Raw genomic sequence first — 25,542 nt, forward strand, 5'->3', positions numbered from 1 at the left:
GCATAGATGTGTGAAGGCTATAAATGTTGTGAGTTTTTTTCCCAAAAAAAGACTAACTTTCCACTTTATTAAATGCTTGAGAGTCTTTTACATCAAAAATCTGTTACAGATTTTTTCCTAAGAACAAGCACTCTTTCCTCCTCCCACACAAAAAAGTCCCAAGGAAAAAAGAAATCTTTCCAATGTTCAATACATCAGGGTTGTAAAAAGGCAACAAGCCCTGAGTGCATGGGTGACTTCTATGCTCCCCAGGACTGGATCCTCATTGCTCTGTAGAGCTCTAGCACATAAGATTTGCTTGGACATGCTAAGATTACATTTCAGAAGGGCAGGAGAACTTCCTCCACGCTGTGTTTTCAGTGCTGATGCTGAGGTATCCCCTGTGCTGCTGCAGCTGTGGGTGTCTGTTTTTGCAACCTTCCCCTCTTGGCATGAAGAGCTGAGCTGGGAGGTTTATGGCAGAGCCAGGGTGTGCTAATGCTTGGCTGGTGCCAGGGGAAGCTGAGGCACTGGTGATGGTGTGGGCTACAGACTCCCCCCACAGCTGGTTACTCTGTGCTTTGCCAGGGTGCAGTGGCTGGGTACCACTCCTGCTTGCTTTATTGCCAGCTGGGATTGAGGGCCTGGGAAACACTTGTCCCTGAAAGCCCTGAAGGGAGCAAGAGGAATTGCAGGACGTGTGGTTAGTTGAGCACTTAATAATTTGGGAACATCAAGGCAGACTCCCAGGCTCTCTTCTGATAAGATGAAACACTCTAAACTGTGTCAAAAATGAAGCTTCCAAAAACATCTGAATTTGGATCATGGCTCAGACCTTGGCTCCCTCCTGACCTTGTGTAAATCATGTAATTTCCCCTAAGAAACATAAGGGACCTTGCCCTTTGAACCTGTGATTCTTGGCTCATCCCTCTTCTGGCTTTCCTGTTCAGCTCCTGGAAGCCATTCTTGTTTGCTGTCAGGTTGGGAATTGGCTGCTCTGTCTTCTTGCAGAGCAATGTGAGAAGAGTCATTCATTCATCTGTAAGCTGGTTTCTGTCATGATGAAGTTTTTTGCCTTCCTCACTTTTTTGGTCTGCCTTGCTGGTCTAAAGTCTGAATGACAATTAAAAGCCTGCCTAGCTAATGTCACATGAGGAACAGATAATTTTGGAATAATGGAGGAAGGATTGATATTGTTTTTCTGAACCCTGGAGACATGTGATGTTTTGGGTGGGAGCCTCTTATCACTCACTGAGCATCCTGAAACTCCTCTCTATATCAGGAGAAGAGCAGAGCATCTGCCTTGCTCACTTCATTTGAAAGAAACAAAAATACTTTTCACACACAGTCTGTACAATGCTGCATGCACATATTTGTACCATTCAAAAGCATTGTTTTTTTAATTGATCAGAAACACAGTAACCAGCTTCACTTCAACTGTGCTTTGCTTCCTCCATCACATCTGTGAAGGACAGTGTGGATGCTTTGGTGATTTTTTTAATGGAAGTTTTCACTGAGGGCTTTCTTTTTTTCTTTCTGTGATGATTGTAAAAGCTTGATGTTTCTTAAACCATCTGTGACATTTAGTGCCCTATTGTTTTCCTGCTTTGCAAGCAGGAAGGGAGAAATGTATATTTTCCTTTACAACAAGCTGACCTTTGTCAGATGTTGACTCACTTAGCCTCGGTGAGCTGGACTGCCACAAATGGGCTCATTGTAAATGTCTGACAATGTGTAGTTCATGCCTCATGTTTTTTGAGTTATGAAATCATATACTGATATACAGGTATGAGAAGGGCTCTGGATGCATTCAGCACAGGTGAGATTGTTATCTAGACAGTAATTAGCTTGAATAGGAGACTAGGCTTAACTGTTTCCTATGATAACTTTGCATTCAGACAGCTCATGTTGGGGTTTTTTTTGCATTACACAGGTTGCTTTTCTTCTCACAGCTTATCTCTGTTTTAAATATTTCAAAATAGATGGCATTTTAATTGTACAGTTGGATCAGATACTCTGGAATGAAACCAGATCTTTCCCAGTGAGGGTCATGCTGAAGTTTCCATGTAATGTGAATGACTATGAATCAATTGCTTGGGACTTCATTATGACGAAAGAAAACAAACATGGCATCAACAGTGAGCTTAGCAGCCTTTGTTTCAAAAAGGAACTTACAGAACCATTTAAGGCAAAATAGAATCCCAGAGAGAAGCATCAAAGGGCTGAAATGAGAGCATAAAATACTGTACAATGAAAAATGTCATAAGAGCTTCAGTGCCTTAAATATGTATGTGAAAAATTTCAGGCTGAGCCTTCCCACACTATGGGAGGTCATCAAGTAAAGCAGAGCTAGCTCTGTTTATCTCCAGTCAAAGCGACACATGACTTCATTTGGGTTTTAGTCTCATTACTGCTGAAGTGTGAAGTGTCAGGTTAAAAAGACTACACGCTTTTCACCCCCAGGGATTGCTCTGTTTTAATGGGTCAGGTCAACACTAGGGCTCAAAACATTTCAAACTATTGATGTTTAATACATTTTAAACTGAGGTCTTTGAGAATACAAAATTAACCCTGTGGACGTCTGTGACTGAGACTTCTTGATATTCAGCTGTTTCAAGGAATATAGTGTGCTATTACTGCTGGCAGTGGAGGGCTGAAACAAAACCAGAAGAACATATTTTTCTCAAACCCTATTGTTCTTCACAGAGTGGTCCTGGCAGTCTCTGTTCTCTTGCATCCTCAAAGGTTGCCAGGATGAATTATGTCACACAAACATGTCAGTCTAGGGCTGTGAGAGGAGAACAAGTGTCCAGCCTCAGTCAAGCAAGAAGGTTTTGCTACTCTTCATTCAGGGGTTTCCCATTTCTGACTTTACTTTCTACATTCCTCCTGTCATATACTGAAAAAAACCAAACCAAGTCAAACAAAACCAAAACCAAACCAGACACAACCAAAAAAACAGCAAAAATCCAACAAAAAAAAACCCCAAACCAAACAAAACCAAAGCCCCCAGAAGGGTGAAGGTTGCAGTTTCTATTGCCATTTTAGTGGCAAAAAATAGGAGACAGAGTGCCCTCCCAATGCCCACAATTTAAAAACCTCCTATGAGCTTTTCCAACATACCACACAGTATCTCTGGTGATTTTTGGCATTGTAACTGTAGCGGTAGATGTCTAAAATGAGTAACTAAAAGAAATTGGTGTCTTCTACTATCTTGTCAGGAATATCACTTTTGTGGTGGTTTATCATTCCTTGTTAAGTCTAAATAATTCAGGAAAGACTGACTAAGAAACTGCTTAATGTACTGCCTTTTTTGGAGTGGCATGTGGACAATTTGCCTTAGTCATAATTTTAAAGGAATGCAATAGTCTCTACAGTATAAAATCTTAAGAGGAACACATATCTATGATGGTTACATTCTTCATTCAAACCTCTTCTTTAACCTAGAAGGCACATTTATTTCAGAAAGGCATAGATTATGTCAGTGTTGAGTTTGTGGCTGTGTAAAACAGTGGGAAGATGAGTTAAATTCGTGTATATTGCTTTGTGGCTTACTTTTTATATGATTTAGTAAAAGGAAATTTAATTAATTAAATGTTTCAAAATTTAAGATCAGTGTTGTTCTTCTAGGTGTATCATCTCTTAAGGTCCTCTCACAGCTTTTATTGTTGAATGTTAAATGAAATTCTGATCAGCATGGCCTAATGGAGAGATGTTTCTAGAACAGGATTATGAATCTTGTAAATCTTTCTTTAGGAGCCTTTTTCACTGTTATGAACATGAAGCTGGTGTGTCACAATCTGTTACTCTGGACTCAGTGGAACAAATAGCTCTGTTGAGATCCTGGTTTTGAATTTTTATTTTTTTTTTAATTGAACATTTGTTCTTAGGAAACAGAAAGGCTTAGAAATATGTTGATATTTCCCCCTCACCACCAACACTGGAGTTGTCTATTTTTATTTACTTTGAGAGGCAGGGGAAATTGGACAATTGGCATCACCCACTTCTCATTATTTCTGATGCTTCCTTAAACTTCTGAAATCTTGAGACTGTAAGGCAAGCATAGAGTCTTCTGCTGCTTCTTTTTTTTTTTTTTTTTTTTTTTTTTAATTTGAAAACCACATTTAATCTGGCAAAAATTTTAGTGCTTTCAAGCAATGACAGGATATATACTCTTGTCTTTGATCCATACATTGGGAAGGACCTCACCCCCTACCCCATCCCCACCCTCCACCTCTTTGCAGTTTAACTTGGACTGTCAGAAGTGGTTTTAGTGTATAATTCTTTGCAGACAGAAATAGATCTACATCCCTACAAGAGCTAATTTGGCTGGCAGTCCCCAAAAAATGAATCTTATGGTCCTGGTGTTTGCATCCCAGCTTACCTTGCTGCGAGGTGAAGCTCTTTTAGCAGACGAGCTATCCCAAGGAAAAGTGGAAGAGCAGCTCTCAAGCTGGGAAAAGAATGCACAATGTGGATGTTGTTTTTTCTTTGTGGTTGAGTGCAGCAGAAAAGGATGAAAATGTGGTTCAGAAATCAAACACAGACAACCTCTGTTCTCCTTGGAGGACTGCATAGGGATTTTCAGAGTCCACAAGCAAGCCAATGGCAAGTGACTTGTATCTTTTTTTTTTTTTTTTTTTTTTTTTTTGGTTGGGGTGGAGGAGGCAGTTCATTGTATCTCTTCTAAGCTTTCGTAGCCGGCAAGTTGAGTTTTGAGTTTAAATCTGAACTTGAGGCTTTATCTGGGCTGGGAGGGGATGGGAAAGGTTCCATATACAAAGAATTGGGAGTTTATTCTGGGCATTTGCAAGTTCTTCCTGGGGATTTAAACTATTTGTAGAACTAAACCTCAGATTCAGCTGCCCTAGGGAAGGGGATTTGTCTTTTCTATTTTCGCTCCATCCTCAGCATTTTGAGTACAGTAGCATAAAGCTTTGAAAATACTGCACTGAATAGTCTCAGTCTTAAAAGGCTTTATTTCAAAGTGTGGTTGGCTAAGTCTAGACAAGTAGCTTAACTCTGTTCAAGTCCAACACATCATATGTTTCTAAACTTGCATTTAGAAGTTAAGCTCTGTCCTCCTGGGATCTGGGCTGGTGCTTGCAGCCTGTGTCCTGGCACTCCAGCATGCTCTGAGCTGGCAGAGCACTGGCACCCCCCAGTCACCCCAAGCCTGCATGAGCTCTGGTGTGGCCAGCCAAACTTCTGTAAGCAGGCTCTAGCATCAGTCCTCTCATTAGCCTTGACCACATGTAAAAGAGGCTAAAATTCGCATTTTCACTCTCAGAGGCTTTTGTCAGCTTCATCAATTCATATACTTTCCAATTGGGTTTGTACATGTCATAAAAGCCTTTTTCCCTTGTCCAGTTAATCAAAGCTAAATCTAATATGCAGTTCATGCTTCCAAAATTCCCATTCCTTTGATGAACCTCTGTGCTTGGTTAGAAAAAGCCAGGTCCTTGCCACTGCTCTCCTGGTGAATGTGCTGGGGGTGACTGGAAAGCCATAATACCACCTGCCTCAGAGCTCTTTCCCAGCTATGAAACAGTTACATTACAGGAAAAATTAGGAAATGGCCTGAAAACACATTTTTTTTTTACACTATAACATTTGTAACCTGGATAAAAGTTTAGCAAGTGTATGCATGTATACTAAATGAGCAGTGGAGAATAGATTTTTAAAAGTTAAAATAGCTATGGAGCAAAGTAGATTATGCAGTATTTGATCACATATTTTCTAGTCTTTCTGAATGTCTGCTCCTGTGCCTTGTGATGTGGATGCTATTTTCTGCAAATGCAAACTTCTATTACCCTTTTCTGCTATCAACAGGAATGCAAAATGAACTCTAAATATATGGAAACTTTCTATTACCTACATAGACCAAAAAGCAGATGTTAGTCTTGAGTTGGTGGAGGTAAACAGCCAAATAAAGTTCAGCCAATTTTATTGGGAAATGAGGAAAATTAAGTAGAATATTTTCCACCATTGAATTGCCTTGCTTCTCCATCATGCTACTGGTATTAAAAATATAGATTTGCTATGGCTGCCAGCAAAATATTTCATCTTATAGAAAGAAGAGCATTGTGAGGGAAGCTGCAAAATAATTTACATTCTGGTTTTCCAAGGTCTTTCCAAGGTCTTTATTGGGAGGAAAAAAGCAAAAAAGTGAAGTGCAGTTGGTGAAATAACTAGGAGAGAGGTTTTTTTTGTAGAAGGGGGTTTTCACAAGATTCTTAACAACGGCTTAAGAATGGAAAAGGGTTTTCATGGGAGTTTTTACCTGTCCATTGCAGTTTTGTGAAAGCTGTGGCTATTCTATCACTTAAAAGCTCTTCAGGACAAGTTATTTAACTGGGGCACAGTTTTGATTGCAGTGCTTCAAATAACTCAGAAACATCAGGCATGGTTTTAGTTGAGCCTTCTTGCCCATACCAGAAGGGCCAAGACTTTCTGTGTTTCTGATAATTGTTACAGCTCAGCTGAGTTCTTGGTGTATTACTAGGAATGGCTTAAGTGTACTTTTGGATTCTACCTGATAAAGCAGCAACTTTAGATGAAACTGGGTTGGGTTTCCCTGACCTCTTTCCCTTAGCTTGCTCTGCCCTCTAATGAGGTGAAATTAAGCCATTTGTATATTTTCATCTAGTGATTTGTGTTTTCTTACAAGCTGGAGTTTTTATGTACTGTTAGCATGAAACCTTTTGCTTCAACAAAATATTTCAGTGATTTTGATTCACTTTGTGATGTTTTGATTCTAGTCTGACATTAAAGAGCATCCATTTGGAAGTGTTGAGATTTTTGGGAATGGAAGCTCCATTTGTAGCCCTGTCATAACTCCAGGATCCCAAGACTGCTGGGTGTGTTCCTGTGACATTCATCTTTCAATGCTTCCCTGGGAGGCATCTGAGCTGTCATGGTATGCATAAATTTGTAAAGTATTTCAGGTTGGAACATAAATAAGAAATATCTGCTCTTCATTCACTAACATTCCCTGTTGAAGCTCTGTTTTCCAGTTATGTGGAATTCAATCAAGACCATGACTTTCCTAGCAAAAGTAGCTGCATTTGAAAGAGGTTCTGAGGGGCAGTTTCTTTCTGTTGCTTAATTAATGAAGTTGTAATATTTTAACTCATAAGCTGTATCTCCTTGGACAAGGAATGAAAGGTAGGGATAAAAGGAATATTTGTTGTATTCTGCATATGATGTATCAGTCCAAAAGACTTTTGATTCAGCCCATGATGGTTAGTTAAGAATGTGCAGCCTTTCAGAAACTTTTAATTTTAAGAAGAAAACTATTCCATGTCAGAAAATAAAACATTAAAACTGCATATAGAAGAAATGCAAGTCTTTGAAGAAGAATATAGTGAAAATACATCCCACAGCTTTACCTGAGCCATACAGAAATGCAGCTCTAGCAGGACATCATGAATATGGAGCACAGAATGTTAACTTGAGCACTGGCTGTTTCTATCTAACAGCAGGTTTTAAGTGTTAATTGAACTATTGCATTAATGTTTCTCTTTGTTTAAAAATAGCAAAACTTCTTTTCTATTCAAAGTCAATCAGCATGTACTTGATTCCACACTTATATGTGTACTAGTTGGGAAGTTTACCGGTGCACATTTTGCTGTTAGCAATGTAACCAAAACTAAAAACCTTCCATCTATTCTGAAAGCAGAATTCACATTTGACTGTCTCCTCAAAGCCTTTCAATCATACTTTCTTCTGTGTGTAGAGTACAGTTGACTCTTTTTTGAAAAGCTATATAGTCCCATTGCTTCAAATACCTGACCAAAGGCCTTGATGTTGTGCTTTGTAATGCCACGGTGCCCAAACAGGGCTGGTCTGTGATGCACTGAGCCAAATCAAACATTTGAGTGTAGCAAATCACAGGGGAGGTTAATAACCTCATCTCAGTCAAGCTGTCAGGTACCAGACCACTGCCCAGAGCCCTTTTGGGTGAGATGCAGCTTGGGCAGGTCCTATGACAAACAATGCATTGGGTGCAGGGCAGCCATCCCAGCTGCTGCACTGCTGAAGAAACAGCAGAAAGGCAGTGGCAAAGGAAAGAAACTTTTCATAAAATTGAGCTAGATGTATGAGGCTAAAATAGGTACTCAAAAAGGTTTGTATAATTTTTGTTGTTGTTGAGTATCAACCTTTTTTTGTATAGTAGAATAAAACCTTGTCTTTGAAAAACATTTCTTCCCACTAAAAAAACCTTAATGTGCTTTTTTTTTTGTTTTGTTTTCCCTAGTAGAAAAAAATATTTCAGATTCCAAAATATTGAGAGCATAATTATGAGAAAAGCATTTCTTATGGAAATACTTCTTAGAAAATATTTTGTCTTTGCCAGGATTTTTTTAGGTCTCCAGCCTTATCTCAGTGCCTACAGCAGAAGCTGGGAGCTCTGTTTTACTCAGCCTCTTTATGACTCAGCCTAATGCAGAGTTGCTCAAGCTATTGATATTTTCCACATGGGAAAGGCAGAAACTTTTCTCTTCATCCCTTAGAAAAGATTTTCTAATACTGGATGGAAAGACCTTCTATAACTTTGAATAGATAAACCTTCTATCTAAAATATTTTCTATCTCAGATTTTCCTCTGATGGAAAGATATCGAGTGATTCTTTCCATGCATTTGAGTACCAGGGTGAAAAATACTGTTGCTACAAGCTCTTCAGAATCTTGAAATACAAAGGTGATATTATTCAGGCTAGGGTTGTATAATGTCTTCAGATGAAAAGTGTGGGTCAGAAAGAATCTGGAAGGTTATATACATCAACACCTCACCAAGACATCAAGTATGTGGAATTCAATATTGCAGTGATTATGCTTGCAAGAATGCTTGAAAGAATTTTCCTCAGCTACCCAAACAAGTGCACATGTATCAGGTAGTCACAGGTCTCCAGAAAACAAACAAAAAATTCCACCAAATAATCCCTTCTTGAATTGGTCTATTTCCTGTAATTTTCTAACTAGCATACAAGTAGCTGAATTCTGTGGTCTAGACTGGTTTGTTCTGCATTTTTTTTTTTTCTTAGGGATTTACAAACCACAGAGAGTTGAAATGGATCAGAATAAATATTTGCTCATGCACCTACTGATTAGAGCTTTCAAAGTCCCCAATCTTGTTACAACACACATGTGAGCATTAGCATTCATATTGGTTAGGTAAATATAGGGGGTTTCCTCCCTCCCACTTCTCCCCTCCTCAATTTCAGTTTCATGGAGACAACACTTTAAATGTGGTGTGTTTTTCCTTTGGTATCCCTCAGTGTTTTCTGCCTGGCAATTATCTGAGACTGTTGCTGTACTGGGGAGCACATTTTTTAGAATCCTTTTTATCCCCCTCCCTTAATATCAAGCATATTATTACTCATCTTGGAGCACTTCATCACTGCTGTTTCTGAGATGGAGATTTCTCCAAGTATGATAGCAGCTGCAGCTAATAACATCAATTATACAACACTGAGGTTCCTGCTCTCCTATTTTGACTGGAGGAAGTTCTTCACTAGGACATGCCATATAATTAATTGCCTTTTTCTCTGCATGCAAACCTTATAAAAGCTTTAGTCTTGCTGTGTCTATGAGAGAATAGCTGTAAAAAGATTCACTTGCTGAAGCCACAACCCCACTTGTTAGGGTGGCTTAGTGAGCAGGGCTGAAAAAGATTTAGTAAATTTGCATTAAAAAGGTTCTGGTGCTTTTCAACTCTCCCCACTGTCTATATGCTTGTAAAAAGAGTGCTTTGATGTGCTAACCTGATCCAAATTTTCTTATGGTTGATGGTTTTCTTATTAAAGCACAAATAAAAACTTTGTAGATATGGTAGCTGTCTCCATGTAGTCTTGTTAATACTCTCAGACACATAGCATTACCCTCCTGCTGTAACTTTAAAAAAATATTTTAGAGGACTTAAGGGAAAAAAAGCAATTCTTTTAACCAATGTGTCTAAAGTCATAAACTAAAAGAAATAGTCACAAACTCAATCATAAACTGAGTCATAAATGAAAATCTGTGTTTGGGTAATTTAGTCGTTGACAACATTAAAAACACTTCAGGCACAATAAAAGATAAAACACATATTTTAAGAAGAAATTTGTTGTAGGTATTTATTTAAATTGATTTATCTTTCTATATTTTTTTTTGTATACTCAAATTTGAAAGAGTTTTGATGTTTTTCTCCAAGGATGGCATGTGACCAGTCAAGGCAAGAGAGGAGGGTATTACTAAGAGAGAAGAGTGGAAAAATAAAATCAGTGATGACAAGGCTGGATTGGGTGGGGCAGAGAAATACTGGAATAGCCAAACAGCCAGGACATGATTTCAAGGAGTGAAGATATAGAAGCCAAATGTCAAAAAATTAATTTGTGGGCAAGTGGCTCTGCTGAAAATTCTAACATATTGTGGGCTTTTGGTTTTTTGTTGTTTTTTTTTTTTTTTTTTTTTTTTTTTTTTCATTTTAAATTCTGTCTCCAGGAACCTGATAACTTAAGAAAAAGACAAGATAGAGTGAAAGCCAGAAAAGCCAGTATACCAGGTTGTTTTTTAAACCAGTGAAATTTATTAATTTCCTATTTGTTCACCTGAAACCTTTTGGAGTCGACTTACATGCAATTACTTTGAGAACAATTGTAAATAACTTTTGATTTTTAAATGCCTAGAGCCCAAGGATTGCTTTGGGTATTTGGTGAAAGTGAGGGGGGTGGGGAGAAAGGGGAGAAAAAAAAATGTAGTTCTTGGCAGAGTCTGTCCCTTTTCCTGCTGGATGTTTTTCAGGTGAACTACCCAGCTATGCTACTGTATGTAAGTCAGGCCAACTACGTGGAACTAAGGATTATTCCACAAATCCTCTTTTAATGGTGCTTTTCCTCAAGTCTTACTTTTTCCCTAGGATTTCCTATCCTGACTGGGAGTCTCCCATCACTCCCAAAGCGTTGCATCTCCCTGCCTTTCAGCCGGGCTGGGCACTGAGCTCTGCAGCTGGGAGCAGGAGCTGTGTCCCCAGCGCAGGGCTGCTGCCACTGATGGCTTTATCAGATGGACAGAGACATTCCAAGTATGCTTCTGGTCACTGTGGGATATGGGAATATAAAAAATAATAAAAAAGGAAGGCTTAGACCAAAGCTGTTAGTCAAACCAGGCGTTTTTGTCAAGGATTTTTTTTTTTCTTAATTTTTTTTAAAAAAAGAGTGAAATTCTTTACTCCTAAGCAGATTGTTAAAGCTGTGTGATGTCATTTTCTTTTCTTTTTAAAGCTGTGTTTTGAGCAGGAGAAAGCTGCAGGTTAGGTCAAACTATTAATGACCATTTTTTGACCTCTGCTCCAGCCGCCCGCAGCGGCTGCAAATTTTTAAATGCCTGACGGCTGCTTGGCTCTCTGCAGCATCATTATGTTGGTTGACAGCAGATGAGGTTTCAGAGGTAAAAAAGTCACTTCCCAAATTGCACCCTGCTGGCATGACCAGCAGACATGTTAAAAAAATGAGAGTTCAGTGGCATGGTAGGGCAGGAGAACCGGGTTTTTACGGGCAAGGCGTGCCAAGAGCTCCCTCTGGTTCTCTCTGGGTGTGTGTGGGGGCAAATCAGGGCTAGTGTGGGGACAGTGCTTTGCAAGTTGTTATTGCCTCAGAAAGAGGAACACTTACCCCACATTGCTGTAAGGACTGTAAAATATTCTGGGATTTTTTTTCCAGGTTTCATGGTTTCTGCTCTTGAGCACTTCCCAGATGTGTTAGGGCTGCACAGTGAGCGGCTTCATGGCCCTTCTGCCTTTGCTAGAGAAGGCTGTGGAAGTGGTGGCACTTTCCTTTGCCTTCTCCCATCCCTCTTTGCTCATCCTTCTCTGTCTTTGCCACCTTCCTGGGCCTGAGAGAGTCTTGCCTGAACCTTCAGGGAAACCTGTCAGGATGACCAGGACAGAAGGTGTGCTAAACAAGCAGGGTGGCAAGAGAAACTGTGGGTTTAGCAAAGGTGTTCTGGTGTTCCTGTGCAGATCAGTGTCTCCCAAGGTGCTGTTTTGTCTACTTGGCACTTAGGAGTTGTCCTGACTCTGTGGTGATGTTCATCCCTGGTGGTGGTTGAGAATCTCCCATCCCAGTGACATGTTGGAACCCCTTCCTAGGGATCAGTGTGCCAAGCCAGCACATAGTGAATGGATGCACTGAGGGGGTGTTCACTTAAAAACAATGCTTTTCTTTGGACAAATATACAAAGCCAGGAACAGTCTTTAAAACACAGCATTGTTTCTGCAGGCACTTCTTGTGTTTCCTCTCCTCAGTCTTCAGAGCTGTAGCATCTTCTTGCCTTGGCTGTCATAAAGAGTGTTTCCTTTGCTGTCATGTTAGAGGTTGGGAACTTGTGGAGTCTCCAGACCCTGATTTTACTATTTTTATCCCTGTGGCCACTTTATGCCCTTCCTAGGGGCAATGCTTCCTCCTTTCTTGTATCTTCTGTTCTCTGGCTCTGTTCTTATGCCAAGTCTGCTGTCCTTCGTGCTCTATCACAGAGTGCCCTGCCTGTTCCCCAAAACCCAGGATGCTCTGTGGTGATCTTTTGGCTGGATGCTTCTTAATTCAGTCATTTGAAATTGGAGCTCTGTGTAAAATATTAAATACTGAACAATAAGTGAGGCAACAGCATGTTGTGCTATCAGCTGGAGTCACAAGCCATGTCAGCAATGGCAATGCCCTTACAGTGGTGGTGTAGTCTCCAGGACAGCCTGACAACCTCTGCAGCAGGGCTGAATTCTGTGTATCTGAGTCTTGAGTGCTGGATTAAACTTTTCCAAAAATTTATAGAACCTTAAGTGTTCTAGACAATATTTTTATGGGGAGTGATTGCTTTGTGCTCAGGAGATATCTTCCTCAGCTGGGCTATTAAAGGAAAAGCTGAAACCTGCCTGTGATGCCAAGAGATGAGTGCTCAACTGTGTGAGATGAGTGCTTCAAAATGAAAGTGTGAAACTTATATTGCAAACATTCATCTGTTGCCTGCTTTCCTACTTGCTGCTGGTTGATTCACAGTCAAACCAATAAACATAAAACCTCACCTGCAAGAAAAGCAGAGAAAAGAAAAACTTCCCCACTTTGCTCAACCTGCATTTTGAAACTTAGCTGGAACTTGCAAGTGAATTGGTTTGTCATGCCTTAAATTCCTGCAGAAGGAGAGATAATATTGAGACATGGTGTGAGATGACTATGCCATTTAAAAAATTCTGAAAATATTTCCAGCCCCAGTCGGTGCACCCAGGGCAGCTGTGCTTCCAGGGAGCTGAGTGCCAGTGGCTGTGCCAGCAGGAAATGCAGCGTGACCTGTGGCCAACCTGGAGGGTGGGAAACACTGCTCTGAGTGTCCCAGGCAGTTCTGTGTGGGTAAGGGCACAGGAGCCAATGCTGAGCCAAGGAAGCAAGCAGGAGCAGTAGGAGAATTGTCTTCCCATAGCTGCAAAGCCTTTCTGATCATGTCTCTGTGCTGATGGGTGACAGCATCGCCTTCTCCCCTCCTACGAGCTGGCTCTGCACACATGAAGCCTGGCTGTGAAATAGAAATGCTTTTTGCAAAGCATAATATTATTTTAATCATAAATTATTTGGAAACACAATACAGAAATAGCTTCAGATCACTTCTTCCAGAGGGGTGTTTTTGCAGTCAGGGTCTTTATCAGCTTCTCAGTGGGAACTGCATTAATATTGCCACAAAAATGCAAACAGTAGTGCCTTTGATAAAGCAATTTGGCATCTCTTAAGCAAAAAGATGTTTTGTTTTCCTAAGACACAACACTGTTTGCAGTGCAGGGACCTGCCGTATGTGCCAGCATATGGAAAGAAAATCCCGGTTTTGTTAACATTTGTGTTGGGGAGCTGTGGGGAAGGAATGAAGGAGGCGGCTGTGGAAGCAGTTGCAAAGTGATTCTGTTATTGCAAGGGGGAAAGCCCAGGAAGCTCAAAAGTGAGTGTGGACTGCAGTCAGCCCCCTGGCTTAGCCCCAAGCACTTTGCCAAGGGCTCTCCTTCTCCTCAGTTTTTCTTTAACTTTTCCCACGTGTGCTAGAGCAAGCCGGGTCCCTACTGCTGCCTCTTCCCATTGCAGAGTGGAAAAGCTTTACTGGCCATACAGTAGGCACCTTTGTGAAAATGTGAGAATGCCTTTTTAGTACTTTCTGGTGTCCCATGGGTATTATGTATTTGATTAGGGCATTATTTTGGTTTTTAGACTGTCTTTGGTTCAAGAATCCTGAAAGGAAGCTGTTGTGCAACTATTTTAATCTGATTTTACAAGCCGATTCCAGCCTGATTCCCAGCACAAAGAAACAAATAAGAGCTCAATTGCATTTTTCATCCAAAAGTAAAAACCCCTCCTCCTTCTGTGGAGTGTTATGTTTAGAGAGAGATTTGCTATTGTTTAAATTAAATCTCCATAATTACACTGGGATTGGATTAATGATGGGTTATTTTCTGAGTCATTATTTTCTGGCACACACTGCTATCGAACATAAAGCCAGGTCTTCATTGGCTGTAAATTGGCATCACTCCACCAAAGCCAGTGGAATAATTCCACTTTATTGTGTCAGCCCAGATGTGATATTAGAGCTGTTTTGAAGGAAGCATCCTTTTGAAGTTTTTTGGCCTTAAATCTTCATATTATTGTAAAGGTGTCTAGGCATTACCTTAAAACTGCATTAGATTTATGGTTGTTCTCTCTAGTCCACTTCAGCTGGACCCAGAGGGATCAGCAAATGGTGCAATGGCAGACTGAACCATAGGTATCTTGCCTTTCTTTATGTTTAAAAACTGTCTTTTATTCTGTGGATGTTGGACAAGTCCATCAAGGAGGTCCAGCAAACTTTTGCATGCTCTTATCTATGAGAGCAAACTTTGGTCAGTTTGTTTGGGGTACTGTATTGAAAATCCAGGGGAGATGTCTGAGAAGCAGAATGATTGCTTCTTTTTGGAATTAGTTACTTTTGCTCATGCTGCTTTTCAGAAATGGGGAAAGGGGTAGGGGGGGGAATTGGGGAAGATCTGGCACAAAGAGCAGCAGCAGGAGCAATAGGCAGTGGACTTGATGTAGGTATGAATCCCTCATCATGATTGGGGTGATAGAAAGAAGCAGGCTTTTCTTGGGAAATTCTGGGAGGCTGTGTAGAGTTGCTGTGATTACAGAAGGTAGTTGAAGTTGCTGGGCTGAGACCAAGGTAGGAAGAAATTATTTCCCTACTTCTTGTGCATTTTGGGCAGGGAAGGGTTTGCTTTAGGACCTTGTATTTTAATGTCTCATCTGAGTTTCTTCTCTTTTAAAGAATTGTCCTTCTCACCACCTGTGAAATGGCTTGTTAATAAATAATAGTTTTGGAAAGGGGAAGATTTTGCATTTTTTTTGGTCTTTGCAGTAAAGAGAAAGTGGTCAGTCCTGTCAGTAAGCTGCACTGGACTTAGGATGTCGCTGCAGTGGATAGACCACTTATCTCTATATCTAGGTGCCCAAGTGACAGTGGCACACATTGTATATATGTAAGTGTGAAAAACAGGCAGCAGTGATCCTTTTCTGCATCCTCCCTACTTCTGGGAGCCATTGTTTTTGCTGCTGGCCTGCTCTTGAGCCTGCAGGTCCACTTAGAGTAAGGGAACATCTGTTTCCTTGTTATACAGCAGAAAGTACCTGTAAAGCTTTTTAGTCTTCTTTCCTTCCTATTTGAAGATATTAAACTGGTACATTTTGCTCTTTGGGTTGTACTCTGCAGTTTTTGAAACAGTGTTTAGGAAATGCTGCTTATTTTAGGAAGAAATGTCAGCTTTAATCTTTAGCAGTAACAGTGCTTCTGCAGTTGTGATCATCTGTCAGAGCTGTGGGACTGTTTGGGAGACTTGGTATCTTTTTTTAGATTGACCTGATGGATTTGGAAAATGCAGACAAGCCTTCAGGCACATGGTGGGCATCTCTTCAGGGTAAATAGAATGTGCTGCAGAGCCCATCCATGTAGATCCACTGTGAAACACAAGGCAAATTGTTAGACCCAAATGACCAAGTTTTGCTCTGAAGCTGGACATCCCTCAGGCTGGCTGTACAAACCCCCACATCCTTGCTCTCTTTTGCTTCAAAAGAAGCAACTAACAACTATGGACCAAGATCAAGGAGGGGAGATTTAAGCTTACATAAATTTTGTTCTGTGCAAGCTATTATCAGTCAGTATTGAAGAGATTCTGGTGATGCCACTGTAAGTTCACAGCAGTAGATCAGTCACATGTGCACATGGTCCATTTATTAGAGGGGCCTGTTGGAGCTTTAGTAATGCTTAAAGCATTTGAGGCCCAATACACTGCTTCATTGCTCCAGATGTGATAAATGCTGTTGACTTAGAGCAGAAATTGGTGATGTAATACGGAGGGATTGCCTTTGTGCTGATTATGTAGATGTGGTGGGGAATCTCCTGTTAGCAATTCCAGTTTTCAGATGTTTTCTCATTTTATTTGGGAGTGGGTCACATGTGAAGGCTGAGAAGAAATGAATAGGAACTGAATTCAGGAAACACTTATGCAAAACTCACTTTGCATAAGCGGGCTATGAATCCTGGTGGCTTTCCTGAAGCACGGTAGCTGTGGCCCTGCAAAACCAGGTCACCATTAAAGATCTTTATGTGCAAAAGATTCTTCAGCAATTTCAGCTTTGCTGGGGTCAGGACAGATGCAGAATGGCCTGTCCTAAATAGTCCTATCTTATTAAATTCCAGCCCCACTCCTTCTCTGCACCCTCCAAGGAACAACATTGTCCTGGAAATCATAATTATTTATGTAAGAAATTTATTTTTAAAAAATTACTTCTGGAGCTCTAGGTTAGTATTTTTTGCTTTATTACCTAGAGTTTGAACTAGAGACTTTCTAAAGCCAATATTTTAATTCTCACCTGAGCATTTGACCTAACACTTTTTTCAGCAGCTGAGAACTAGAGAAGATCACCAGATACCATGATACTTGGTGCTGCTGCTCTAAGTGAAAATTGTGTTTCTTCAGGAAAGGCTCTTGACCTGTTATTTCTGCATATGGTTTAATTTAGATCCAAAAAAGAAATGCTTAAAATTCTAATGCAGAAGGAGAGTTTATTTCCATGACTGTCATTAGGCTAATGTTTCCTTTGGTCCAAGGTGTGTGCTACACAGTCAAATGGAAGTAGGATGATATAGTTGTCAAAATAGATGTGTTAATTTCTCAATTATTATTTTTTTTCTGTGCAGTGTTTTTAAAGTAACAAGTATTGTAAGCAGCATGCTATTTTTAAACCAGGGACATTTTGTGCTGAAATTGGCTATTGCAACACTGGGTTAGAATTAGAATACACAAAAATCAAAACCACAGTAACCCTAATTTTGCCATTCTTGCCTTTTTAACTGCTCAACAATAGTGCTGTGTTTGTATAGTATTTAAAAATATTTGTTATGGGGAATGTAAAGAGCTACTGGCAGGCTTCTCTTAACTGTGCACGCTCTGCCAGTCTGCTCAGAAATGGGCTCTTGTGAAAACTCAGGGGTGAGTCCAATGTCCAGAGCTCACACCTTCCTCTGCATTGCAGGCAAAGGAGCAGCCACCAGCCAGGATGGGGGCAGACCTGCATGGTGGAGTGGGCAGTCCCTCTGGCTCATGATGGGCTAAATTCTGTTTGACATCTCCTTTCCCAACTCACCCTGATATGTGCAGGCCTGGGTTTGTAAACTCCAAGGACTTACTTCTGCAAAAGAATAGTAATGTTTGGGATAATACAGTCTGACCATGAAGATGAGTTTTCTAGGCTATAGTTCCTGCCGTGACCTTACAAACACTGGTTCTGCCTGGCTTGGTCCTGCCATTCCAGCCAGCACTCTGGGAGAAGGATATGGGAGCCCAACACCACTCAGAGCTTCTACCTTGCAATCTGCCCCAGATGTGAGCTGCCTGATTTTCCCTGCAAGAGCTTTGCACAGTTGAGACATTCTTATGTCCATTGTCAGACGGAAATTAGCTTTGGATTTCACATCAGTGGTCAGACTGACCCAAATGTATTCATGTGGAAAAAATAATAATGGGAAAGCAGCTTGAGAAATGATTTCTGCTTTTTGCTGTTGCCTTGCATTTTGGTGCATGCTGTCTGTATTTTGAATACAAGCTCATACAATGCATTGTAATGTGATAGCAATCCAGACTGGGTAATCCTGGGAACCAGCAGCTTGAATCTTGCCTTTCCAAATTTTACTGTTCTAAAACTTGACTTCTTTGTTAAAAACGAAGAGTTTCCAGGGGGCAAAAAAGCCCCCAGAGAAGGACTGTTGGCATTTTATATTTTTAAGCTGTCTTGCTGAATGAAAACAGTTGATTATTAGCTTGATGGGGTGACAATGAGTATACAGAACTTAAATATCTCACCACTCCCACAAAGAAAAAAAAAAAGTCCACCCTCCATTGTATCATGGGAAGATACATAGCCAGAAAAACTTTCCAACTCGTTAAACTTTTATACTTGCTTCATACAAGCTTAATGTAGGCTTTTTTCCATCCTGTGATGTTGTTGGGCTGCTTCTGAACTGATCCCAGTGGAGGAGGACACCATCAGCTTAGCAGTATTTCTTTCTTATAACAGAAACTAGCCTTTCTTGTAACAGAATAAGCTGAATTGCTTAATTTGAAGGATTAAAAAAAGATTTCCTTGTTTGTGTGTTTCAGGTTGTTTATTCTGCCAAGCCTGATAACGAAATCAGTCTGAATGTTTCCCCTGTAATCAGTTTAGTCAGCTTCTATGATTGTGTGGCATATTCGGGCAGGGACAGGAATAAAGGAAGAAAGTTTTAAAAAAACAGGAAAATACTATTGTGAATATATCAGGCAAGTTATAAACTGGAAAAGGGTAATTGGAGTCAAGCATCATACCTGCTGCTGCTTGTCATGCTCTGTGGTAGATGTTTTGGTGGGCTTTTCTTCCTCTTGTGACTTGTATTTGACTTTTTAGGAAAGGAGTGTAGGAAAATACTGATTTAAAGAACTAGAGTTTGATTATATCACTTTTAAACTGCACATTTTGTAGTGACAAGTGGAGGTCAGGCCATGTAGCTGACTTGAGGTCAGAAAGGAACCACAAAATGTGATGTTTTGGCTCATTTTGAGCTCTGTGCTGTGTGGGGCAGCTCCAGGCTCTCTCCTGTGCACTTGGAGAGACCATATCACAAGCTGATGTGGGACAAGAGTTGGCAGGAAGCATCAATGACTCCTTTGCTGCCTCTAGTCTAATTTTAGCATTCTGGCACCTGATGGAGTTCTGTTGCTTATCCTGGTTGTGTCCTTCCCCTTGCTCTTCCTGCTTCTTCTTTATCATCCTCAGCCACGAGCCTGGGGAAAAGCTGTGTCGCTGCATCTCGCCTGCAGGTCAGCTCATCCCTGTGACAGCACGGAAGGGAGTGTGGGTTTCAGCTGCTCACTGCACCCATGAGTGAGGATGTAGTGAGTTCTAAATTGAGAATTGTTGCTTCATATGTGTGCCTCTCCAGACCCGTGGATTTAGACATTCCCTCACCATTAATTACATCCTCTCGTCTTTTAGCGGCGAGCAAACGGGCCAAGCTGGGCACGTCCTGCTGCAAGCAGCCCAATGCAGTTTCTCATCAGTTGGCTGCTTACAAGTTTCTCAAAGTTGGCTCCTCTCTTCTGTGAAGTGTGTCCTGTGGGACTCTCCTCAGGATGGGGAGTGATGGGGCAGCTCAGGTCCTGTCTCGGAGGGGGTACATGCAAGTGACACCAACCAGTCCTGTATTGCCAGGGTCAATCCCCATTAAACACAGGGGCAGGTGTGTGGGCACTACTGAAGGCTCATGGGGAAACTAATCGGGTTTTTTCCCAGATTGTTGACTTTTCTTAGCTCCAGCCAGGATCTTTCCCAGGCTGGAAATCTTTCTCAGAGACAAAACAAGGAAAGGTAGAAAGAAAACACAGATAGACACCTGGTGTTGACCACTGAGTCCTGTGAGTGTCTGAGTGTATGATATTTTGCAGAGAGCATGTTTTGGAAGAGATGTTGCCTTCTTTGACCAGTGAGTCTTTTCCACTTTGTTTTTTGTGATCTCCCTTATATATATGCCATGGCTTTTCAATAAATCACTCCTTCTAGCTGCTTGGAAGAGAAGTTGTGTTGCTGAATTCTTTCACCGCTTCCTTGCCCCACAGTGACACAGGTGCTGCAAAGGAAAGCCCAGGTCACCCATAGCCAATAGCCAGAGAGGTAATTCCTAGTGGCACTGGGATTGAGTGTGTTGCCATAACTTGCCTGGATGCAATCTCTGACGGAGATGCTGGGCATCACAACCTCATTTCTGGCAGCTGTAGAGCCCAGTCACCCTCGTTTGTCTGTTGTTTGACATCTGAGCTGCTCAGACAGATGCAGTGCGAGACTAACAAAATTGGCAGCGGTGTCTGACTCTGACAGTAGTTTGGGGATTTGCCTGTTTGCCTTGTGGCAGCCCTTAACACAGCATCTCCTGGTGTGGTGTCCCACAGAATGCTTGGCAGTACTCATGCAGAGGTGAAAAGATTTCCAGGTGAGCTTCAAAGAGTAGGATGTGAGTAACTGTCTCAGAGGGAGCCAGGACGTGGACCCAGCCAGATGAGGCAGCTCCCATGGAAGGGCTGCCAAAAGAAAGGGAGAGGACGGACAAAACTGTGACTGGAGAACGAGGAGGAGCAGGCAGCTGGGCAAGGTAGAGGGGAAAGTCTCCATGGGCTGTTTCCAGCAGCTGGGAGAGGTCTGTTCTTCAGGGAGGTAACCTGTGGGTAAAGTGCTGAACCTCAAGCACGCTGGCTGTCATTCCTGGCTCTGCCACAAGCCTCCGCCGCCTGTCCTTGGACAAGTCACTCTCCTGGTGACTCAGTATCCCAGCTGGAGAGCAGGCACTGCTGCTTACCTCATGGGGAGGTTGTAGAGGAGCCTCGTGGACGCCTTTGCAGTCTGATGCATTAAATGGTGGGGGGGAACAACAAAAAGTGACCACAAAGACAAACACTAAAAGGGATCTGTTCTTCCCTTCCGGCCTCTGCGCGTAATCACGTCCCTAATGAAAATGTAATGGTGACTTATTCATCACTGACATGCACTCCTTCCGTTCCGCTGGTGGGAACGGCTCTTTGTTTTTACTTTTTGTCCCCTCAGGCTTGTAAAGATGCAATTTTGTATGTTTATATAATATGTTAATGTTTTAAGCGATTTCTAGTAGAAAATTAGAAAAAATAACAAACAATTAATCAAAGTCAGACTAAACCGAGATGTAATCAAATAATACAAGAGTGGGTCTAGAAGCAGAGTTTGCAAAGGGAGCCTCAAACAGTAAATGCAAATCCTGAGCCCTAAAGAAGAAGGAATTCTGTTTTGTGTCTGTCTTAAACCCTGTTCCTGAAAGTGTTCTCAAGGAGGTCTAAAACCAGAAACCAAAAGTGGTCCTCAGCTCTCTAATTCTAAAATAAGCTTCTGCAAAGGAAGGGGATCTCTGGTTGACTTTAACCCTCAAAATAAATGTCACAAAATTAACTCACAAGGTGGTCTAATGGCTAGTATAAACCTGGGAGCCAGAAAACAGAACATTTTAGGGTACTTAGGGAATTGGTTGTCCTGGTGTGGTCACTTGGTTCTGCCTGTGCCTGTGTGTGCTAAAGCAAAATGGAACTGTCTCCTTGCTTGGAAGAGGGCTGTGAGACTTGGGGAAATGCTGTAAAAAACATAGAGAGTCACAGGTGGAAAATGCTGGGGGTTGGTCAACAAGCTTCAGAGTTTCACACAGGAGCAAAATGCGTGGTCATATTTCACCTGTCAAAGCTGGCTTTTCTTTAAAAAATAGGAAACCCCAGAGGAATTGGCTAGAGAAGAGGAACATTCATCTTCACTTAGTACTGTATTTGAAAAGCTTTAATTTCATAAGTCTTTCTGGCACTTGCAAGGGCTATCTTTGGAGGAAAAAAAAAATTCTTGGGGTGTTTTTAAGGAGCAGGTGGCAGCATGTAGAAACCTTTTGTTGTTAAATTTTAGTCATGGTTCCTTTTTTTTTTTCCTTTTCTTTCCTTTTCCCATCTGCAGTTGAGTATGACAAGGAGTTCACGCCTCACCAGCGGCACCACAAGGAATTCAAATTTAATTTGTCTCAGATTCCTGAGGGCGAGGCCGTCACAGCCGCTGAGTTTCGGATCTACAAGGACTGCGTTGTGGGCAGCTTTAAAAACCAAACCTTCCTTATCAGCATCTACCAGGTGCTGCAGGAGCATCACAACAGGTATGCAAGAGGGGGCTTGCTCCGTGCCACCAGCTGCTGTCCTGGAGAAGGCTGAGCTTATGAATTAATAATGATAGGAGTGAAAATAAATGTCAGGTTTGTTCGTGTTAACAGGGTTATGTTATTGCTTGGTCCTTTCCTTATGGGAAATGGGCATGGTAGAGTGAGAATGAGGGTGTGACTTAGCTGCAAGCTTTGCCTTTAAATAAAGAAAGAATCTGCTGAGAAGCAATAGATTTTTAAAGCACTGCTGGCATTGCTGTTGTGTACTGAAATTCACATATCCCCTTTCAGCTTAACATTACCAGCCTGTTTGAAAAATACTGGTAATTAGTTCAGACTTGATCTGCTCTCAGCTGGACTTATATTAAAGTAAATAAAGCAGAAGAAAATTCAGCATGCTGTCCACAGGCACAAAATAATTTCTGGCCTTTCAGTGGCAATGAGAGAGGAAAAGTGAGAGAGGCAGGGTAGAAACTGTGACACAAAAATCCAAACAAGTGTAAATGGAGTGATTAATTCTAAAAGAGTAATGTTTCAGATGGAGGAATCATGTAAGGCTAAAAGATGGAAATACATGGTCAATTAAATGTCAGAGTAATGCTGTGGTACAAAAGTGTTTCATTACTTTTACTGAAACTTGTCAGGACTGTAACTATGCCTCTGCTGCAGGCAAAAAAAAAAAAAAAAAAAAAGAAAAAAAAAAGGAAAAAAAAATCAAAACCAGCAGTGTTTAAAAAAAGCTCAATTTGTTTTCTCTGTGAAGGCTTCATGGTTGTTTCCTTTCTGCTCCTTCATTCTCCAGCCTTTCCATCAGTACCATTTTGAGGGATCAGCCTTTGATGATTGGCAGTTCTGAGGGCAACATCAAATAGCTGCTGGTTGTTCTGTGGGAAGTGTGGCCTCTGGGGAAAAGAGAGAAATACTTGGGTAAATAGGTGATGGAGAAGAAGCTGTGGGTTTTGGAAGATCAGTGTTCCCTTTGTGCTTCAGCTTGAAGATTGCTGGAGTGCTCCTGGGTGATGTGCATGCTAGTTAGGATGTTACATCAATGCCCACTTGAAGACATGGTCAAAGTCCAGACAGTCATGCAAATTTTGTAGATGTTAGATGTGTTGTTCATTCAGAGCCACATTGCAGGAGAAATGGAGGGTGTTGGTCTGCTTCAGGTTCCACAAGTAGAGATCCCACCTCTGGAGCAGGAAGAAAACCTCTGCTGAGTGCCTGTGGAAGAAATTGATACACTGCTCTGTGGTAGTCATCGAAGCAGGGCACAGAGTAGGAGAGCTGTCAACTTTTATATGGATATAACATTTTTTTGGAGTAAACTGAGCAAGCAAGGCAATGTGGGAAAGAATAAAGTACTGGATAAAGTACAGGATATGGCCCCTAACAGATTGTTCCTAACAAATTTACAAACTCTTTCTTCTGAAAGTGGCTGTGTGCAACAATGCTGCTGGGATCTTGTATCTGTGTTTCAAACACCATACCAGAAGCATGCCAAAATGAGATTGCACTGCAAAGCTGTGCCATGTATCCTTTGGCATCTGTGTGTCCTGGACATCCCTGGCTGCTGGAGCCTCCCTATGGACAGAGCAGAGACAGCAGCACCTGGTGGGGATCACCAGGGTGGTCTCTCTCCAGGATCTGGCAAGTATTTTGGGTCCTTCCATTCCTTCTGCCACGTTCCTTCTGCTGCTGCTGGTGGCCCTGCAGAGGGGATCCCACTGCTGGGACTGGGAATGGTAAGGCAGCTTCCTCCAGGCCAGAGTGCCAGCAATTCCCTGTCCCTCCTGACAGGGGCTAGGCGTGAACCACTGACCCAGGGATGAGTGTCTGTAGTTCATTACTAACCTCTGACTCATCCAGTCCCTCAGGGCTCCCTTTTTGTTTCTTTTCCTGCTTTATTTATTTACTTTTACTGGTGGGAAGGAGGGAGGCGTTTGGCTAAAGCATTTTGTGCTTCAGATGAGTCTGTGGGACTTGTCACATCATCCTGGCAGAGGTGGGCAAGATGTGGCTCACAGATTCCTGCAGCTGTAGGAAGGACATGCCCTTTTCCATTCTTTTTTCCTTTCAGCTTAAAGGACTGTTTCATGTATATGTAAAATAAAATAGTATTTGAGAACTGGTGCTTCTCTATGAATACATGGATAGGTTTGTATTTTCTGTACATATCTGTATATAAAAGTGCATATATATTTATTAATTGTCCCCTTTATATTAAAAATATGCAGGTGTTACAAGAGTTAAGATAGTAGAAGCTGCATATTGCATATTCAGTATTATATTCAGTTGAGGTCTGACTCCATTGGTACAGCTGCCATAGGTTCAAACATCCACCTTCTCTAGTGACCTGTGTGGACTTTGGCCTGTAAACATTCTTGAAAACAAATACTAAAAAGTTGTATTTAGCTGTTCACTAATATCTCTGCATGGAGGGGAGAAATGCCTCAGATTATTCTGGCATGCCTGAAGAAACTGTATTATTGGAGAGGTTATGAGTTTTGATCATCCATTCACATACTTGCTTTTACTGGGGGAAAAAAAAGTCAAAAATATTTCTTTCTCCCTGCTTGTCTCAGTGGATTAATTTGGAATACAATGTTCTCTTTTCCAGTTCAGAACACTGGAAGGTTAAATTATAAGGAAAAGAAAGCACTGGGTTTTGAAGGAACTTGCTAAATATTTGTAAGGCTTCTGTTGAATTTTAGAAAACATCTTATGACCCAGAACATAGCAGCTACCTTTGACTTGAAAACCAAAAACTACTAAAAAAAGTTCTGTCACACTTCCTTTAGATTAACGATTTTGACTAACAGCTTGATATTTCCTGACATTTTACTGCATGAGGAGTAGTCTGTACAGATCTTGAAGTCTAGCTGGTGAGCTAGCAGGTGAGACAGAAGAGTTGATGTCACACCTTTTTTCACCTTTTTGTGCTGACAAATATTCCTTCTGGTCAGGACAATCCATCTCTAAGGGCTGCAGAAGGTGCCTGTTCAGTTAACATTTGCAGTCTTCAGAGAAAGTTCAAAAACACCATGTTAATCTTGGCTTTTATGAGATTAACAGTTGTCTGGGGCAATTATTGGCAACTGCTAAAGTACTTTTGGGCACAAATGATTCTTAAGAGGGCAGCTGGTATGTATAGATTTAAACCAGGGGTCTACAAGGGAAGGGCAGCATGCACCTCTGGGGGGAAAAACATAAAGAAAAAGGATTTTGCCTGCTTCTGTCAAAGAAACAAGTTTGGCAGGGCAGGAGATAAGAGAAATCTTGAGTAAAT

At 41.3% G+C, this 25,542-nt stretch overlaps 1 protein-coding gene across 1 annotated transcript in view; it reads left to right on the forward strand.

Annotated features, from left to right (window-relative positions):
- The window catches only part of BMP6 (bone morphogenetic protein 6), an 87,828-nt gene that overhangs the window by 39,156 nt on the left and 23,130 nt on the right, over positions 1–25,542 (forward strand). Inside the window, exon 2 of the mRNA XM_056484733.1 lies at positions 22,061–22,253. Coding sequence (XP_056340708.1) covers positions 22,061–22,253 — 193 coding nt within the window. The remainder of the gene's footprint in view (positions 1–22,060; positions 22,254–25,542) is intronic.

The sequence above is a fragment of the Oenanthe melanoleuca genome, chromosome 2 (assembly GCF_029582105.1).
Source record: "Oenanthe melanoleuca isolate GR-GAL-2019-014 chromosome 2, OMel1.0, whole genome shotgun sequence".
In the NCBI taxonomy this organism is placed as follows: domain Eukaryota; kingdom Metazoa; phylum Chordata; class Aves; order Passeriformes; family Muscicapidae; genus Oenanthe; species Oenanthe melanoleuca.